Source organism: Cottoperca gobio, chromosome 12 (genome assembly GCF_900634415.1).
Source record: "Cottoperca gobio chromosome 12, fCotGob3.1, whole genome shotgun sequence".
Taxonomy (NCBI): Eukaryota; Metazoa; Chordata; class Actinopteri; order Perciformes; family Bovichtidae; genus Cottoperca; species Cottoperca gobio.
In genome coordinates, this window is record NC_041366.1 from 14,159,002 (window position 1) to 14,178,197 (window position 19,196).

General features: G+C 39.7%; 3 protein-coding genes across 11 annotated transcripts in view; 1 reads left to right on the forward strand and 2 right to left on the reverse strand.

The window, feature by feature from the left end:
- Positions 1 to 6,282, reverse strand: part of dnm1a (dynamin 1a) — a 52,017-nt gene extending 45,735 nt beyond the window's left edge. For 5 of the 8 annotated variants that reach the window (XM_029444901.1, XM_029444896.1, XM_029444902.1 and 2 more), the window contains exon 1: positions 5,904 to 6,282. In XM_029444901.1, the coding sequence (XP_029300761.1) occupies positions 5,904 to 6,064 (161 nt within the window). In that variant the 5' untranslated portion in view covers positions 6,065 to 6,282. The remainder of the gene's footprint in view (positions 1 to 5,903) is intronic. The other 3 variants (XM_029444900.1, XM_029444899.1, XM_029444895.1) reach the window with 1 other exon arrangement.
- A 999-nt stretch (positions 6,283 to 7,281) lies between these two features.
- ciz1a (cdkn1a interacting zinc finger protein 1a) lies at positions 7,282 to 15,973 on the forward strand. 2 transcript variants are annotated; one of them, XM_029444428.1, is made up of 16 exons: positions 7,282 to 7,373; positions 7,943 to 8,213; positions 8,965 to 9,092; positions 9,272 to 9,501; positions 10,236 to 10,353; positions 10,535 to 10,625; positions 10,743 to 10,861; positions 10,989 to 11,059; positions 11,270 to 11,473; positions 11,616 to 11,746; positions 11,967 to 12,060; positions 12,207 to 12,320; positions 12,428 to 12,553; positions 12,753 to 12,831; positions 12,956 to 13,077; positions 13,361 to 15,973. In XM_029444428.1, the coding sequence occupies exons 2-16, from the start codon at positions 8,041 to 8,043 to the stop codon at positions 13,931 to 13,933; spliced, it is 2,373 nt and encodes a 790-aa protein (XP_029300288.1). In that variant the 5' UTR covers positions 7,282 to 7,373; positions 7,943 to 8,040; the 3' UTR covers positions 13,934 to 15,973. The 2 variants fall into 2 exon arrangements, with proteins under 2 accessions (XP_029300288.1, XP_029300287.1); XM_029444427.1 differs by having other exon boundaries at positions 7,291 to 7,445.
- Positions 15,974 to 16,436: 463 nt separating this feature from the next.
- On the reverse strand, positions 16,437 to 18,852 carry bbln (bublin coiled coil protein). The gene is made up of 2 exons (XM_029444429.1): positions 18,650 to 18,852; positions 16,437 to 17,551 (listed from the first exon to the last, which is right to left on the reverse strand). Exons 1-2 carry the CDS (start codon positions 18,726 to 18,728, stop codon positions 17,313 to 17,315), a joined length of 318 nt encoding a protein of 105 aa, XP_029300289.1. The 5' UTR covers positions 18,729 to 18,852; the 3' UTR covers positions 16,437 to 17,312.
- Positions 18,853 to 19,196: the final 344 nt, after the last annotated feature.

Here is a 19,196-nt window from a genome sequence, read left to right on the forward strand (position 1 = left end):
ATATATATCTTTGAAATTGATTTTTTATTATTTTTTTAAATACAATTTAAAAGAGCTGCAAACTATTTTATGGGTCCAACAATTTCCTAAAAAGATTTCTTGCAAAGAATTTTAAAATTTGGTACAAATCAAAGCTGAAACAAAAATGTAATAATAACTTTTCATGCAAAAACATGAAACATTACCTGCTTCCAGCTTCTTCATTGTGAGGATCTGCTACTTGTATTTGTTTTACATAATAGCAAACTCTTAGATTTCTTCTTAGATTAGTGTTTAGGCTTTAAGCAAACTGTGCTGGGCGTTTTTCACTATTTTCATGACATTTTACAGACCAAGCGATGGAAGGAAATGGTGTAGTAGTTAAATTGTTGTGTTGCGTTTATAAGCAGATGTTCATTTCCAAAGGTAACTCTTAAAATAACTGCATTAAAAACCAACAAAGATACATCCATCCAATATATGTAACCGCTAGCCAGTCAATCACAGATCTATCTATCTATCTATCTCTCTCTCTCTCTCTCTCTCTCTCTCTCTCTCTCTCTCTCTCTCTCTCTCTCTCTATCTCTCTATCTAAAGGCCCTGTCACACATATCCGTATGACAGAAACGTATGCTGGCGTATATGAAAATTTGTCAGAGTCCAAATACGTCCAACTTTTCATCGGATCGGAAAAGTGAACATATACAGATACGCATGTCTAACCTGTTGATAGAGCATCACTTACTAATACAAAATGTATCAGACGAATGCCCAACGAATGCATAATGTATACAAAAATATAGCCTATACAAAATATCGGCAACACGCTGGTGTACGTTGATATAAGGTAAGGTATAAGTAGTATTCGTTAAGAGCTCACTGTGTTACGCTGGGGTGCGTTGTTGAACGCTGATGTTTTGAGCATGTTCAAAATTACAGGACGTACCCGACGTGTGCTTCATAAGATTATGCAGACGTTACGTTACGTTAGACATACGTGAATACGGAATACGTACATGAATATTTACCTACGTAAATATAGTACGTGAATACCTACGTGACTAAGTTAGAGGTACGTTAGATATAGGCTACGTCGGCTGACGGTGAATCCTACAGCCAATGTATTGATAACGAGTGGATACCCTATTCCTACCCTATGTTAAGATGATGCCTGACGACGGAGTAACTTATTGAACGTGTTTCTACAGTACAGCTAGCGTTCAGCTAGCGTTTTGGGAGCTTATTGGGGTTTGAATATAGTATATAGGGTCCCTGTGAGCAGCTCATCCTCACTTCTTCACAGCACGTCTTGATGAACACATCAACCAGCATCAGAGAGCATGGAGGATGCTGAGAGGCTGCGACAAGAGTACATTCTGTTCTCCAGCATCAGCATGACGTGAACCAAATGGCACTTTTCCAGCTGCGTTGGCCAGACTGCTCTGATACCAGTAAGTGACACGCTATAAATAGGTTTGAAATACGTATAATAATTTGTTATGTATACGTCATCTACAACACCGCTGTGGAAAAGTTGGACGTATTTGGACTCTGACAAATTTTGAGCTACTTTTCATAAAAGCCGGCATGTTTCTGCCATACGGAGCTGTGTGACAGGGCCGTATGTCTGGCGTGTTCGGCGTATCGTCTGTGTCCTTCAAACGATCACAACTTACCCTTAATTTATATCAACGTATTGCCGATATTTCGTATACACCAGCATACGTTTCTGCCATACGGATGTGTGTGACAGGGCCTTATCTCTCTATCATCTATCTATATATATATATCTATATATATCTATATATATCTAGCTATCTATCCTATCCATATTCATGACATAAACTGAATATAGTGTTTATTTCTACATTTAATTTGCATGCTGGGTAGATTATTTTATCGCATCATCATCCTCTATAAGTAATTAAAGGACTCTTCTTCTCTGTGTTTCTATGTCACTGCCTCCTTCATTTATTTGACAAGAATGAAAGCACTGTACTGTCCTCATCTTTCACACGAGTGAAGCTGCTGCTCCTCATCATAATGCTTTCGGCCTTCTCTGTGTTATGTAATACATGAAAACAGCTATATGTCATTAACTTAATCTCTGCGTGGGGGTTGGAATAGCGATGGCAGGCAGCAGGGAGAGAAAAGCGTCCGTGTTGTAGTTTTATGTTTCTGGTTTGTGCTGGTGCCTGCAGCCTTCACTGATAACAAAGTGCTTCAGTCGGCTAAGCTCCACACCATGCAGCAGCAGCATCCTGCTGGGTTTGAGGAACTTCATACAGTATGCAACCTCCTTACTCATTCCTCCTTTAGCATGTTACTATCTGTTATTAACCCCACATCCCTCAAAGTAATTCTTGCAAAAAAAAGAGCTCCTCCAGGGCCTCCAATCAGAGTTGCAGCAACAAAAGCTTCTGTGTTTCTTATACTATATTAAACACGTGTACACTTGAAACTATCATGATGATGATATGAATATTAAACATGAAAAGCAATTCTAACTGGAAAGTTATCATCAATGAATGGTATGTTCAGTATGTGTTCTATTTTAGGGGAAAGCAGCTGTGGTGCTGATTTAGCATCCACTGTTCTTGAAAGAGCTGTCCGTGGTGCTGAAAATGGGTTCAGGACACACACAAAAGCAAGCCGTTGAGAACAACTTTATCCACACTAAATGTGCTGCATGCTGTGGAAATGGTCAACTCTTACACTCTTCTGTGTTGTTGTTTTCTGTGACATTATAAGTGGATTTGTACCTGACTTTTGTTTCTATCATCTATTCATTCGAATCAATAAAATATAACATTCTGGATACAAATATGCAAAAGAAAAATTGAAAGAAAATGCTTTTGACCCATTTTCAGAATCATACAGAAACATATTGGCAAATACTGCAGTTTAAATCAAACATGAAGACATTAATGCAAATGCTATTTCCTCTAGAACCACAAATGACTAAAAGACTCACAGTTTTAAGATAAAATGTCACATTGTTCATCTAATAATGTTGCATATAATCAAATGTCAACATGTGGCCAAACATCCCCACCTGCACTAACAGGTTTCACCCAGCTGGCTTGGTCTGTGTTGGGCACTGGAGACCAGTAAAGCTCCCTGCTTGGCTATGCTAATTAGACTCATGGGAGGCAAGAAACAAACTGAAACCTGACAGACGCAGGATGGGAAACGACAGGATGCTCAGTTTCAGACCTGTGAAATGTGTTCTTCACTGTCAAATCACAGGCAGGCACATGGGAATATAAAGTGTGTACAGGTTTAACAGATATGGTCTAGAAACAATTAATGAATTGATTAATTGGCAATCAACAAAAAATGTATCCGCAACAATTTTAAAAAGCGTTTCATTGTTGCTTTAAGACAATTATAAAGTAAAAATGCAAAACATTCACCGTTTACAGCAAATTATTTGCTTTAGTATCATTGTTAAGGTTATATACTTATAGAATTATTGCTTTCTTGAGAGAATAACTAAAATATCAAACATTAATCACAATAATCATTAGTTGCAGCACTAAAAAGATATCAACTGCCCAAAAAACTAAATATTATATATCATACTCTATTTAAACATGTTAAAAAAAATTAAATCTGCTATTCCTTTAAGAAGAAAAGAAATAAGAGCAACTTGTCATTGTTTAAGACAGGAAGGAGCATGAATGAAAACAATGAATGAAGACAAATATTGCAATGACTAAAGTTGTTTCAGAAGGCAGACTTCAAGATAAATTGCTTGACAAATGAGGGTCTGTATTCCTGTAATTTTAGTTTAACCTTGCCGCTTTGAGCACTTTCATATTTTACGACAACAAAGCACCTTTGAAGTAAATTTAAGCTGAATGAGACAGAAAAAAAGGCTGAAAGGGCTGAGGTGATGAACAGAGAAGTGAGCAATGAAAACAAAGGAGACAATAGAAGACTCTCCATGAGGACAAATTATGAAAGAAGGTTCAAAAGCCTTTGAAGGACAGATGATAAAAGATAATTTTGTCTCACCTGCCAAACTAACATCCACATCTAATCCAGCTGAGAAGAAATGTGTCATGGTAAACTATCGGGCGTAACGGTGTCTCATTCCTTTCAACAATATATATCAATTCTTTATATTAATTCTGTAGTTGCTACATTTTTCCTCATGGATTATAATTTGCATGCTGTCAGAGGTTTAACCAAAGTAACTCTTAACAAGCTCTAAACAGCGAATATTCCTTGTGAAATAATATGTCAGGATGCAGACTGCAGCTTCCACTGACACATACAAACTAATAATTTGACATCTTTATAAACGTCCATGAATTAATATTTGTTCCTTCTCTATCTCCTGTCATGATCTTCCCCCTGGTCCCTCGAGTAAAGCAGCGCAATTAGACACAAGCTGTTTCCATGACTACAACTCAGCCCTCCTAATGAGTGTAAAGAGATGCTTTTAACAGCAATTACTTTTTTTTTTAAATCCTATAGGCCTGTCACAATAATTACATTACATTATTATGGACATGACCTGATCATTTTTGCTCGTTGTGTTTACATGCGTGTTTGTTGACACAAGAATGTCAACAACAACATGATGCCAGAATACACTGCAGGGTTTTAACCATTATAAGACGTTGGCATTGCGCAGACATTGCACATTTATATTAACAGAGCCCGAGAGTCTTTAGGTTTATTCAACTTCAGATTATTTATTTCATAAATGCTCTTAAAATTACAATAATAACACAGTAAATTAATGGAGTATTATTTTAAATCCCTTAAATGGCATCTAATAACTCTACTGTCAAACAAATGTAAGTAAAAAAGATCGAAGGTGAACAATCAGTTGCTGGACAGATGGATCCCTCTCTGTCCAGTGGGAAATGTTGTGTTATACCCTGGCCTTGTTTAAAGTTGGGCTGAGCTGGCTTCAAGCCACGGAGTGAAAACAATCTGACCTTGCTTAAGCAGGAAATACTGCTGAATCACACACTCTGAGTATCCAAGGCATTACAGGTCTATGAAACCACAAAAATACTTCAGATCAAATTAAATACAAGCAAGCAGGGCCGACAAACATTTAGCCAGTGACACCCATGTTGTTGCCTACGTGGAGTAAGCTTCACTTACAGCATAAGCACTGCCAGGCAGATGGATGAGCTGAGCTGGGAGGGCTCAAAGCTCAGGTGGACTCTCTCTCTCTCTCTCTCTCTCTCTCTCTCTGTCTCTCTGCAAGGTCATACTGCAGCATAACAGATCAGATTTGTTCCCCTCACTTTGTTCTGTATCATCAGCAGGAGCAGCTCTGACAGTAAGAAAACTCTCCACACACACACACACACACACACACACACACACACACACACACACACACACATAGCAAGCATCGTTTTGCCCCCTTGCCTGGTCATGATTAAATAGCCTGAGGACAACAAAATGGTAGGCCTGCCACAGAAAACCAACAACACATCCACCAAGCTGCCTGTTACTGTATCCGCTATACAGGAAGTCAGCGTACACACTGACCCTGCCTCTGTGACAGATGTCGTAGGATATATATTGGTAAAGAAGTGCAAATGTGTGACATTTTGGGCAAAATCATGAAGTTTAGAAAACTCACTTAGCATTATCTGGCACTCATACCCAGATTGAGTTTGTCATATTAAATGCAAAGTAATTTTACAGCAATTTGTGGTTCTCTGAATGCATCAGATGAACTTCACTAGGGATTTATGTAGGCCTGACAAAATAATCTCCTCGCTTTGGTTGTTGTGGAAGAACACATCGAACTGATGTGGTGGATTCAAAGCTGCCTGAGAAGGGGGATGGGGACTGGGATGTGTGAGGTGTGAGGTGTAAGAATGAAAGCAACTGCGACGGCTTGTGCGGTGCACCAACACGCAGTGCAGCCTGGAGAAGCTACTTACTTCCCGACGAAGTTCTCCAGCACCGAGCTCTTCCCCGCACTCTGGCCGCCCACCACGGCGATCTGGGGCAGGTCCAGGTTCGCGTTCTGACCGATGGCGGAGAAGGCATCCTGCATGCGGTTCACCAGAGGAATCAAATCCTCCATCCCCTGGTTCCCCATCTTTGCAATGCAATGGGCAGTCTATCTTCCTTGTCAGAGCAGGGAGGGATTAATTTCTTATTTTTCTCTTCGTCCCTCCTCGCTACCCTCGCGTTTAGAGGGAGTTTTTGCGCGCACACCGGTTCACTTTTCTACTTTCCCCCTCATTGACTGCGCCTCCTCGTTGTGTCAGATCCTCTCTGGTATATGACTCTCTCCGCCACCGAACATGTACACTAGTCCTCTCTACCAAACGCAGCAGGGGGGGAGGATGATCTCTCGTATTTTCTCAGGAGAGATCCCTGCAGTTCTGCACGCACACCGCTCGGTGGTGACACTTCAAATGTAGCTGTTTACAGTACAGGGATGTCTTGTTTTTATGGGACTCTAAAATCAAATCTTGTTTGAGCCCATTTAGAAAGGTGGAGGTGGGAAATGTGGTATTATATTATATATATATTATATGTGGTAATGGTATTGCCCAAACAGATAGATCTGTCCATGGTGCTGAATCTGTTGCATCGTTGACAGAGGCCAGTAATTCAGTATGCTTCTATCTTTCTATCTATCTATCTATCTATCTATCTATCTATCTATCTATCTATCTATCTATCTATCTATCTATCTATCTATCTATCTATCTATCTATCTATCTATCTATCTATATATATATATATATATATATATATATATATATATATATATATATATATATATATATATATCATCTATCTATCTATCTAATGTTAAAAACACACACACACACAGACAAATAATACAAAATAATTTAACACATTTGAAAAATAAAGTACATAGTGTTTTATATATAGGCCTATGTATAACAGCCTACAATGGACACACACTGTAGCCTACAATAATAATAGAATAACATGAAATATACATATACGACACTGTACTGTTCACTACTGTATATAATGTACATATGTACAATGCAGTGCTTGTTTCAACATAATTACATTTTTATTTCAGTATTTAATATCCACTGGAGGTTAGTGTAACTATGATGATGAACTTTGATTATTTATTTAAATTAGCAAGTGTTACAAGTGTAACATTTAGAAGGATAACAATAGAAGTGTTTTAGTCAATTTGCAAATGCAGTGGGATTTGACCATGAAACACTGACCCTTTTTAATCATAATTGAAAATAGCCTACTACTACATTATCTAAAGCCACATTTATTATGCAGGCATCAAGTATTTTCAGTTCTCCAGACAAACACCAGGAGGCGATAGGATGCTCTGACTTCACAACACAGAGGACGCTGTTTTGGGTTTCTGCTTTATTCGAGTTGCACCGGGACTGAGAGCAAGTATTCAACCCTGTGCTATGATTTTAGTTGGATAATCAACATTAAATCACTACTTTCCTCTTTGAGAAGTAAGTCGTAACAACTGTGGCTAAGTAAAACGTAGAAAGTGCACGAGGAGGCGCAGATGGTTTATCTGTGAGTTAGCTAGCTAGTTCGATGCTATGCTAAGCTAACTTGTTGTGTTCGGTAACTGAGAAGTGGCTAATGTAGCTAGCTTAGTTTATTTCATAGCAGGTTTAGCTAGTTCATTTATTGCTAACGTTACTTTGTGTTAGTTTTCGAATAACATGTCGCTTTCTTCTAAAAAATAAAAATGCTAACATGCTTTTCTCAACCTACGTTGGCTGATTATTATTATTATTAATATTAAATTCAAATAAACAAAGCAAACCAAAAAAAGCTAATTGTTGTTAGCTTACTTGTTAGCATTGGCTAGCTAGTTGTCATCACGAAATAATGAGAGCGACCTGCTGCCTCAGGAGATGCGCACTGTTATTGAATGCGTCTTTACAGTAAAGACAGTGGGACACATAATCATACAAGCTCATTTTTCCTTCCCATCCAGAGCTATTTCATCTCAAGGGGTATCGAAACATTGGTACCTTACAGCTGCTGGTCTGTCAACTCACTGTGTAACGTTGACGGAGGAAATTAAAGCCCGTAATGTTCAATCCACACATCCATCAGCAGCAGCAGCAACAACAACAACAGCAGCAACAGTTTCACCAGCACCTGCGGCAGCTACAACAACTTTTCCAGCAGCAGCCTCCGCCGCCTCCTCCGCCACAGGCGCCTCCTCGGCATCATGTTGCCCATCACCACCACCAGGCACAGCGGTAAGAACGCTAACTCGAGCCCGGTGATTAGGCAGGGCCCTACGGGGCATGTGTAGCTGGCGGTAGCTGAGCTGGAAGCCCCCTCACAACACAGGCCAGTCTGTACGATTTGGGTTGAGTGAAAATATATAGGTGTGCGGTATATCATTTAAATTGAATGTTTTTACTACGAATTAGTCATTTGGTGAAGGGGCATTCATCCCAGCCAGTACCGCTTTATCCCACCAGCACTCCAAACTGTACCTGTTTCCTTTGTCGTATTCCCATGCTGTCATTCCATGTTACCCTCCTAATGTGTGTGTACATTTATTTATCGTATATCCTTTCCCCCTATATGATAACGTTTTACAATGATCGTTTTTATTACTTTGAATTAGCATGTTATTGTATTGGGTTATGTAATGACACACAAACACTTGTTTTATGAAACTCTTTTTAAGGAATGCCTTGTAATTATGTCTAAACTTAAAATAGACTTCAAACCAAAGCTGATATGGAAGGAAGATGATTTTTTATAAAGGATAATTAATCTCAGAGCTGCTACACAATTGCACATAATTACACAACAACACGGACAGCTTGTGTGCAGGTGTGTCTGTCAAGTCATTTTGTTTTCCGCTCAATATTTCCAGGTTTTTTGGCAGGAACATTTGGCCAATGCACAGTGTTCTTTAGCTACAGACTTCAGTGAGGTTATGTTTTGTGAAATGATGCTGCATGTTTATTTCCTCTTGTTTTGATTGTTGCACAGAGCCATGCCTGTGTCAGCCCAGTCAGCCCCTCCTCCCAGGATGGTCAACCTGTGCCAGGGTACCCAGACTACCATGATGGCCCCCAATGCCATGCTGCAGGGGGCCCTACTGATGCAGCAGATGCAGGGTACAGTTTGGATTATAGTGAAAACACAGCAGCATCTGGAAATCATAAAGCCATTTTAATTTGACATTTCCATAGATAATTACTTTAAAAGCATTAACTTACTAACTTCCAAGTGGTTATAGTTTGCTCTTCTTTTTTTCTCACTCATGTGTCTCTTTGCTTGCTTTGCCTTCATCCAGGGAGCATGCGGGGATTTGGGATGGGTGGACAACAGTTCCGTCAGTTCTTCGCTGCTGGGTCCAGGTCGTCTCTGCTTGGGCCAGTTCCTATGGGCATGGCCATCAAGTCCCCCATGATGGGTTTCCAAGCTGGTCGACAGTTCCACCCGCATGCTCGCTACTACAACAACAACACCGCCACCCCTACCACAGCCTCTTCCTCCTCCTCCTCCTCTTCCATCACTACTGTAGTAATTACAACAGCACCATTATAATGATTATAATCACTGTATATGTTTTCAGTCCAGCATATACCTTACACTGGAGTTGCATGATTGACAAATGCAACCAGGTTTCATGATGGACTCAAAACGTAAAAATATAAGAACAAGTGCAGCAAGCATCATATCATTAGTTTACAACTTCAGCAGATGCTTTAATTTTAAGGAAGGAATATATGACCCAAATGCAACTATGAGGTTATTTTATGTATTCTTTTTTATATTGATATTTGAGTATTTTAATAATCCGTTATTTATTTCAAGTAGTTTTCTAAGCATTGATGCAGAAAAGGTTCCAGCTACTTAAATGTGAATATTTACAGGTTTTCTTAATCTTTTATGATGGAATATTAAATATCTTTCGGTATTGCACAGTTGATTGGACACAAAAATTAATTTAAATATTAGGTTTTCTGATATTTTATCGACCAGGCAATGAATCAAGAAAATAATAGAGAGAATAATCATTAGTCACAGCCCTAATTGATGAGAAGATACATGTGTTGTTTTTTGTATCTTTAGGGCAGTTGTTGACATTAAAATAACTCAGAACTCAGGTTGATCAAGCTGCAAAATAATTGTAGTTGCTCTGACTAAATCAAACAACATTGTTCAAGTTAAAAATGCAATAATCCGTTCTTTGACAATCTTCACACAACCACATAATTTAGACTTGGATTTGTAATTCTCTCGTCATTGTGTAGGACACTAAAGCTCGCCAGTCAGACAGGAAGAGGGACAGCGAGCAGATGGCAGCAGGGAGCACAGACGACCAAGCAGCATCTAGCAGCACCAATGAAGCCACTGATAAGACTGAAACAGGTAGAGTTGCAATTCCAACCAGCACTGAAACGTGCTAATGCTTTAAGGTGATGTAGCATGTGTTGCATGTCATATCTGACTTTCAAGACTTCCTGGAGAAGATAAGTGACGAACATTTGTTTGTAGGTAATGTTTTTTGTCTTTGTTCTAACTTTAGTTTTTTTTCCTTTTCTACCCACAGATGGTGCCGTGGGAGGAGTGGCTGAACCCACACAGTCAACTGAGGAGCAACTTGAAGAACCGGTAGTCAAGAAGCAGAGGACAGCAGATGGGTAGGGAAAACAATGTTTTATTACTACTGTGAATGTAGTCACCCCCAGTGTTTAACGTCTGATCCATGGAAGTAGCAAAAATACCCAAATACCCGACTCTTGTTATGTTCCGCTCAGGTCAGAGGAGCTGAAAGAACAATGTGTCGTTGAGTCTGAGACTATCACTATTGCAGATACAGATGCGGAAATTCTGTTTTCAGAGTGTAACAGTAACACAGAGGACAGCCACCCTGAAGGTAAAACCCACAAATACTTCACTTTTTCATGAGCACTACCTTAATCTAAATGTGGGGTCGTTTTGGTCAGATGACATGATCACTTACTTTACGTCATGTTTCTTTTGCCCTTAATTCTTTTTTCCAGACTGCATCCTTCTGGAGGAAGGAGGCTGCACAGGGGGGTCAGAGGTGCTAGAGGAGAGCAAAGCTGCTGAGGTGAGAGGAGCATTTATATGGTCAATTCATAGACAAAATAATGTTAACACTAAATGATAGATTTTGATGTGACTGAATCACTATTGAAAACACCACTACAATGGTGGGTCAAGTTGGGCTCGATGCTGATACACAGTATTTGTCGACCTCCTGTGTGCACTACATCTCTGTCATGCCTCAGTTAAATAAATGGTTTTAATCTCTCTGTAGGATCACAGCTGTTTGTCAGCCCCATCCCCACCTGCCAGAGTGAGTGAAGATGACCAGCAGGTGGATTGCCTGTCAGAGGAGATACCACAGGGTAAAGATGCCCCTTTGGCTTCATCAGACAGCCAGGAGGAAGAGGAGGGTGTAGCGGATGGCACCAACAAGTTCTACTGCTACCTCTGCAGCATTACATGCCACAACCAGCATGTAGGTTGAATGTACACACATAGGTCATAGTAGAATGTAGTTTTTAGTTGCCTGTGTTTGTTGGAAAAGTTGCAGAACATTGTTTTTGTTTTAACTTTTTTCTTCTGTCTTTAATTTCCTCTTCTTCTTTTTTTTTGGGCAGAACTTCAAGAGTCATATGAACAGTGTTTCCCACCAGCAGAGGATGATGGAGATCCAACACATGAGCAATGCTTGCCTGGTCACCCTGCTGCCACAAGTGCATGAGTCTCTCCAGGAAGCAATCAAAGACGGGTCAGTTTAAAACAAACAAATGTCTTTTATTCTTATTTTATGAAATCATTATGAAGTTTGAATGGTGAGAGATAATTACGCACCTTTTTTATTTGTACCTTTTTTTAAACGGGTTGATTTCCTTTTCGCTAGCAAGTAATTTTGATGAAAAGAAAAGAGAAAATTGATCCTTGTAATTATGAATAATAATAATAATAATGTTTGTCTGTGTTTTCTGCAGCGACAAGAAAACAGACATGAAGAATTGGTGTGCCACCTGTCACACCCACTTCACCAGTGGCATCATTGAACACCGTCGCACCGAGGAGCATAAAGTAAAGCTGCCCACTTTATTATAACAACTTACATGGTGTAAATGCTGAGTTCAAGAAGTTTTACAGATAATGAAAATGGTTGCTTTTCTAGGTTACTTTTTAAATGAGAATTTGTAATGATCTGGCGTCTCTTCATCTCTCCTCAGCTTGCCAGCAGAGCCATCATCTCCTCCTGCACAGTCTGCAAGAAACACTTCAAGACCTCCCAGATATTTGTGGAGCACTTGCAGTCCCAGGAGCACAGACAGAAAGTTAAGAAGGTATCTGTGTTTATATTGATTTTAAAACCATTAAACAACAAGCAAGTATTTCCCCATAAATGGAGACCAATTGAAATATTAATGCTGTACGTGCTACTGTTTACTAGCTCCCGGAACAGGAGGGCTGTGAGGCCTTAGGCAAGCTGACTGCCATGGACACAGACGGCTTCTCATTGGAAGAGGTGGAGGGCGGCGAGGTGAAGGAGGAAGAGGAAAGACCGATGAATGAACAGGTGATTTGCTTTATAATTTGTTCGTGTTTGTAGTTCTCTCCAATGAGACAATGTACAGTATTTGCATTTAAATGGCCAGTAAGCTTCACATCCAAAGGTTTAACTAAGTCCAACATCACTTTGGGATGAGATCTGAAATAACACTATTAGTACCTCGTTGTAGGTGCTTTTGTTGAACTATAGTTGTTTACTGTGACAGGGTGACTGTTCCTCCCTTAAAGAAGTGACTCTAAAGGACATGGCCAGTGATGAGCAGTATGACGCTGACACGGTCTACGGTGAGTGACCACTAACTCCTGGTTGCTGAATAATTCATTTAGTTATCTTCCTGCATGTTCATTGTTTTGGATTTACCGGTAACATTCGAGTGGCGTTTTAATTATCTGATTTCTTTTACCACAGGGTCCAGTTTTCTTGTCCCAGTCGCAGGTTTTATCTGCAAACTCTGCAACAAGTTTTACCACTTTGAATCTTCTGCCCTACACACCCACTGCAAATCAATGAAGCACTTTGAGAACCTCAAGGTTGGTTTTTCCATTATCTCACTCGCCTTTTTTTCCTAAAGAGGGTGATGATGATTATTGTTGTCTTGTTTTCTACTTGAAGTTATCTATAGTTTTAATGTTTGTGGTCTTTTGTGCTCAGCGTTTAGGAGATTTGTTTTATTGATTGTATAACCGCAGCTTCAATCCAAGCATACATCAACCCTTAATGGGCTGTTGTGCATAAATCTGCATGTAGAATTGATTTGCATCAATGTGTTGTTGAGGGATTTCCATATGTATTCTTTATGCTTTCTCTTTTCAGAGGAACAAAGATTTGCTGAGTCAAAAGAGGGAAGCTTCAAGAGAGTCTCTCCTAGCTGCAGGCAGCCTCATGCCCTTAACAGAAACCCCCACAGACTGTTTGGATGAAAATGTCCTCTCTGATGACGCTGGTTTAGTGACAAACCCAGACTCCATGCAGCCCATCATTACAGTCACTGAAGACGGACTGAATAGGCAGACGGAAAGCCAGCAACAGGTGGAAGAAGCAGAACCAACCTCACAGGACTTTGTCAGTACCTCAGCGGCCAGCGCTGACGACACAGACCAAGAGTTCAGCCTCCACATCAAAGAGGAAGAGACCACATCCCAGGACTCGGTAGTTCTAGAGAGTCCTGCTGAGCTACCTGCTGAGCTGCTTGCTGAGCTACCTGCTGAGCTACCTGCTGAGCTGCCTGCTGGTAGTAGTACAGAGGAGCCAGACTCTGAGCCAGCAGCTGCTGTTGAGGAGGCTATTGAAGAGGAGGAGGAGGTGGAGAAGGAGGCTCCTGCTGCCCCAGGGAAAAAGAAGGCCAAACCCAAACGCAGGTCAGGGAGGGCCGCAAACAGACGCTGAGTCAAAGATTAGATGTGGAAAGAGTGGAAACCTGGCAGAATAGTAACCTTAGGACAGGATTTGTCAGTATGTGAAGAGGTGCTTTTATGAAACCGAGACCAAGGCGTGAACAGCTTCTCTCCATGTTGGAAGTCTGAATTAACCAAACAGCAACAAGTAGGAAGAATGATGGTAAATCGTGATGGAACAGGACTTGGTTTGTGATGCTCTCCCAGGGTGGGAAATTAACACCTGACAGCTATCACATACATGTTAAATGAGTGACTGGGTGGATAATATTGGCTCGCAGTCTAAACTCCAGCCTCACCATCCAATCACAGCAATCAAAATGAGATCATTATAACCTATGTACATGTAGCTCAGAAAAAATCATTTTTCGTCTACATTAAAAAAAATCTGTAAAATGCCTAAAAAGATTTGCTGCCTAAAAATAACGCTTAAAAAGAGAAGCTCCTTATGTTGTTTACCCAATAGAAAAACCGTCACCTGGATACACATGATGTGTCCCGATTCCATAATTCATATTAAAATCTAAGCAGGTTCTGAGCATGTAGCATGATTGTTTACTATTTTGGGTTTATATGTTTTAAAAAGTCACTTGCATTATTTTGCCACAATGCAATTTGTGGATATAAACAACATTTTGGTTTAATAAACGCCCCAGGTAACAACTACTGGATGAATTGCCATAAAATGTGGTCCAGACACCAAACTTGATCCCTTGACTTTCCATCTAGCGCCATCATCAGGTCAAAATGTGTGTATTTTGGTTTACGACCAAATGCCTGCAACTGTTGACATTCCCATCAGCCTCAGCTGTACTTTGTGTTTAGTGCTAATTTGTAATTGTAAGCATGCTAAACTAAGATAGTTAACATTCTACCTGCTTAACGGCAGCAGGTAAACTCAAAGCACCTCTCTGCCGAAGTACAACCTCACAGAGCCACTAGCATTGCTGTAGACTTGTATGTATACTAACTATAAAAACAGTATACTGTATACAAGTAGAATGGGATTGGGAAACCAATGTTAATTGGAGAATGCAAATTTAATATATAGTTTCTTTAAGTGAAAATAATAATTTAATTCCCCCCACCTTCTTTCACTAACTATTAAAAGAACTGTAATTGCTTCTGACCCCCAATATTTCTCTGGGTTTAAGAAAAGAAGGAGGCTGGTAGATTTTCTATCTACTGGGCTCACCAAAAAGTTGATTTCCCACCCTGCTGTCCGCAAGGATCAGGATGTTGATTTTGCTAATTCTCTAGCTAGCTAGATGAATGCTTGTTAACTTAATATGACCTACAAGTGGACACATTTCAACATTGTTAACCAATTAGCACATGCTTTTAGCGAGTTGAAATGTAGAATGTAACCTGGTGTTTGAACGGGTGACAACTTTTGTTTAAAAGAGGTACTTCGGCTTGAGTGTTGAGAAATACTGAACCTTGAATCTGATCAGAGCTTGGTTCAGGGCATTTTATTATCATATTTTTTTGGGGGGGGGGTCAACTTTATGTCATGTTTTGGGCACAAAGGTTCTCAGCAGCAGAGGCATTTTTAGTGAAACTGCTGACAATTTAGAAATTATTTTTGCGTAATGAAGAGTTTAAGATGTGTTGGGATTCAACACAATCTGTAGGAGCTGAATGTAGGATTGAACACCAACAAAATGTCTGAAAAATCATTTTACATCTGCAGTTAAATAGAAAAGAACCCCTGTAAATGTTAAACTCTCTAAAATGAGAATCAGCACAAAGGGCTGTCCTGTGCATTTTGCTCTTTTGGACATTTGAAAGCTTGTAAGTCAAGACAGCGTCAAGCGTCTGCTTGAAAGACTGTTAAGTTGTTTTTTTCCCTTGCTGGGAGTTGAAGCTCAGAATTCACAATGATAAAAGCATTTGCATTGAATGGATCGTGTTGGCACAACAGAGTGATTTTATACAATATCACGTTTGATGTCACATTTACATTTGTCAGGTGTGCCTAAAAAAAAAAAAAAAAAACCTAAAAAAAAGAGCTTTCCATGGATTTACAATGCTGTAAGTGGTAGTTGCTTATTTTCCTCCAATTTACCATTGATATATTTTTTCGCTGTTTTATTTGCTATACACTGGACAGATGGAATCGCAGTTGAGTTAATGTAAGGAGGAGAAACCATGTCTAGGTATTTAATTTAGCAAACTTTAAACTCTAATTTTAAGCAGCAGTCACAGACAATAGATTATGGATCATACAAACATATAATTTTGGTTCCAGCATTTCAGCAGTCACGAGGCTTCATGACTAGTGTGATAACATTTCATATCAGAAGGATATTTTAGAAAAACAGAAGTGGTTGACTGACGCATGTAGCAACTCTGGTAGTCATAGTGGCGACTGTCACGTGATGAGTACTGCAGCATGTTCTGTCTCTGAAGGAAGGAGACATGAAGTTGTACTTTGAGAACAGAAGGGAGCAGGGGAGAGAAAAGGACATGTAAAAGATAATTTCAAACAGCTGTATGTTTCTTATTGTATTTTTATTCAGCTACTGACTAAATTGAGGTGAACAAACAGGTGATGTTTTCTAACTGCTGGTAGTTATGTATTTTTGGATTTTTGTTTTGGGGGGGAGGGGGGGGGGGGTCATTTTAATTTATATTAAAATGTCTGACAATTCCCAAACTCTGTCGACTTAATTTATTTTTGGTCAACACTTACACATATACAAACACTTATCAGCTCAATTATCCTAAACAGGTTAATGAAAATAAACAGGACAGCAGATTGAAAGATTTACAGTCGTGCTGCATATCAAACATTATAATACACTGGTACACATCTGTATTGTTAAATATTTACTTTTTGGGGCAGGAACAGAATACAGCTATTACAAAGCTGAATGTCAACACTACACAGAAGTTTGACGATGACCCCTATTTGGCCATTATGATAGCGCAGGTCACCGGCATTGTTAAATTATCAATGTATTCTCTTTTTAAATATTTCAAACTTTATCCTGGCTTAAGAATTTGTTCTCATGATGTCCCACTTGGACCTGAACGGGGGCACAGCTTTTTAAATGCCAACACGTGAGATTTCACTGTAATAGTTCCAGGTAATTACGGTGTGCAACTTGAATAAGAAATTGTTAGATGTCAATAAACTCAAATCTGCTCAAGAACCAAACACCAACACACCACAGTTCAACAAAGATGGAAAAACTAGATTAAGTTATATCAGACATCTGCTGATGGGGGGGATGTAAATTCACAAAGGAATCGGATAGGCATGAACGATGCAGATCATCATTAGTCCAATAGACAGGATAGAAGTTTAATCAACTTTCATAAATATTTCCATCCCTATATTTTGCTGAGCTCAGCCACCCTCATCTTCAGTCCCCTTTGTCCTTGTTCAAGTCTTCCTTGCTGGTTGAGGAGTCGTCCCCGTCTGCAGGACAATGTTGCTCCTCTTGGGTCTGCGAGCCGGGCTGTTGGCCCCTGAACTCCTGCCGGGCTTCCCGGTTCGACTCCAATAGTTCGTGAAGTTTGCCATTAAGTGAATCATTACGATCTTCTATGTCATCGAGGTAGGAGTTGATCTGATCTAGCATGGAGTTGATGGCATCATACTCTGTGGACACGCAGCAGAGAGATAAGTCATTTCTGTCAGGAAAAATAAAGAGCTTCTATTGCAGAGTAAAAGGTGTCTGGTCTTTAACAAAGAAGTGGTCATCAAGGATGTAAATGTATTACTTTCCATCTTTTTATCCCTGATACCCTCATTTATTTGGACAGGCTTAATGCTGCCAACATAAAAAATGTTTGACTTCCTATATTTATCAGTAACTGTATGATTTAATGTGTAAATGGCTGGCACAGACAAGAGGAGAGTACACAAAATCAGATGTACAATGTTTTCTTAAGCATGACATTATCTAAAAATAAGAGTTCATTTAACCGGTGTTAAAATGTACTTTTAGAAGATTATAAAGATTATATTAAATAAGAAATTACGGCACAGTATATGGGTATTAACAAAAGACAACTTTCTCAGATTCTCATCTAATTTCTACTGAACAGATCAACTTAATTTCAGGATTTGAACAAGGATCTCATGCTGAAAAGCAGAAGGACAGCACTGATTATGACATAAATGTTCAATACACTCCACAGACAATGGACAACACAACTGCTTTCAAGTTGAAAGTTTATGAGAGTACCTATAAAGCTATTACTGGGGCAATACACTTTGATCCCCTGAACTAACTAAGCTAATTCAGTCAGTGTCTCCTGACATCAAGTCAAGGTGTAAATGCTCTAATTTAACATATTGCTTCGGGATTGTGACGTTAGTGACCAAATATCACTGATAAAGCACACTGAATGTGATGTTAGTATGCAAGTTGTACTTCATGCAATAAGGTTAGCATCATTACAAAAAGAAAAGAAAAAAAAGGAGTGTGACTGCTACTTGGAGAGGTCCCAGTTCACCTCCTGCCCTGCCGTGGTGCCCTTGAGCAAGGCACCGGACATCCCCCTTCCCCCCTTCCCCCCCCCTCACTCCCCGGGCGCTGTACATTAGCTGCCCACTGCTCCTAGTAGTAGACTCCTGGTACTAGGATGGGTTAAAAGCAGAGAACAAATGTCACTGTGTGTGCTGTGTGTTCTGCATGTGTGACCATTAAAGAGGGTTTCATCTCTATCTATTCTAAATTAATGGACACATTACCTTCGTCCTCGAATTCATCTTCGTCGTTGATAATACCATCGTCAATTGAAATGTTTGGATCTCCATTGGGTCCAGACATTATTTCAATCTTCACGTGTATTACTTTATTACAAAAGTAGTGCGCTGTCGTTACTATATGATGTCGTAGCTAGCTAGCCAACTTGACATCTCTAGTCAGTTATTTGTTTACTGAAGTGATGCATTGTGGGGGATATGTGGGCGGGGTTTAACGTTCTAAAGCAAAGATGTTATTATAATGCAGAGTACTCACTCTGAACAGATAACCTGGTGGATAGTTGAGGGAAATATCTTCTCTCCTACACCTCATAAAATCTTTAAAGTGTTGATGTTACTATTACTACTGCCCGTTTTTTTTAGCAAGGTCCAGTCTTTTCATTCAAAGTTTCTCCCATACCGCTACAGCTTACTTCAACCACACTTATGGTTTCCGAAAATACAGACAGAGTGGACTCTCTTCTTCTCCTGCTCTCTGATCCCTAGCTGTCAAATCCAGTCAGGTGACTTGACGCACTATAAGCACCTGATT

Excerpts from the sequence above, each read along its gene's own strand:
- ciz1a (XM_029444428.1), top strand. The coding sequence starts at position 8,041 with ATGTTCAATCCACACATCCATCAGCAGCAGCAGCAACAACAACAACAG. Across the intron at positions 10,354-10,534 it reads CACTGATAAGACTGAAACAG|ATGGTGCCGTGGGAGGAGTG; the intron begins GTAGAGTTGCAA and ends TTCTACCCACAG. Across the intron at positions 12,554-12,752 it reads AAAGACCGATGAATGAACAG|GGTGACTGTTCCTCCCTTAA; the intron begins GTGATTTGCTTT and ends TTACTGTGACAG.
- bbln (XM_029444429.1), bottom strand. The coding sequence starts at position 18,728 with ATGTCTGGACCCAATGGAGATCCAAACATTTCAATTGACGATGGTATT. Across the intron at positions 17,552-18,649 it reads AGATGAATTCGAGGACGAAG|AGTATGATGCCATCAACTCC; the intron begins GTAATGTGTCCA and ends GCGTGTCCACAG.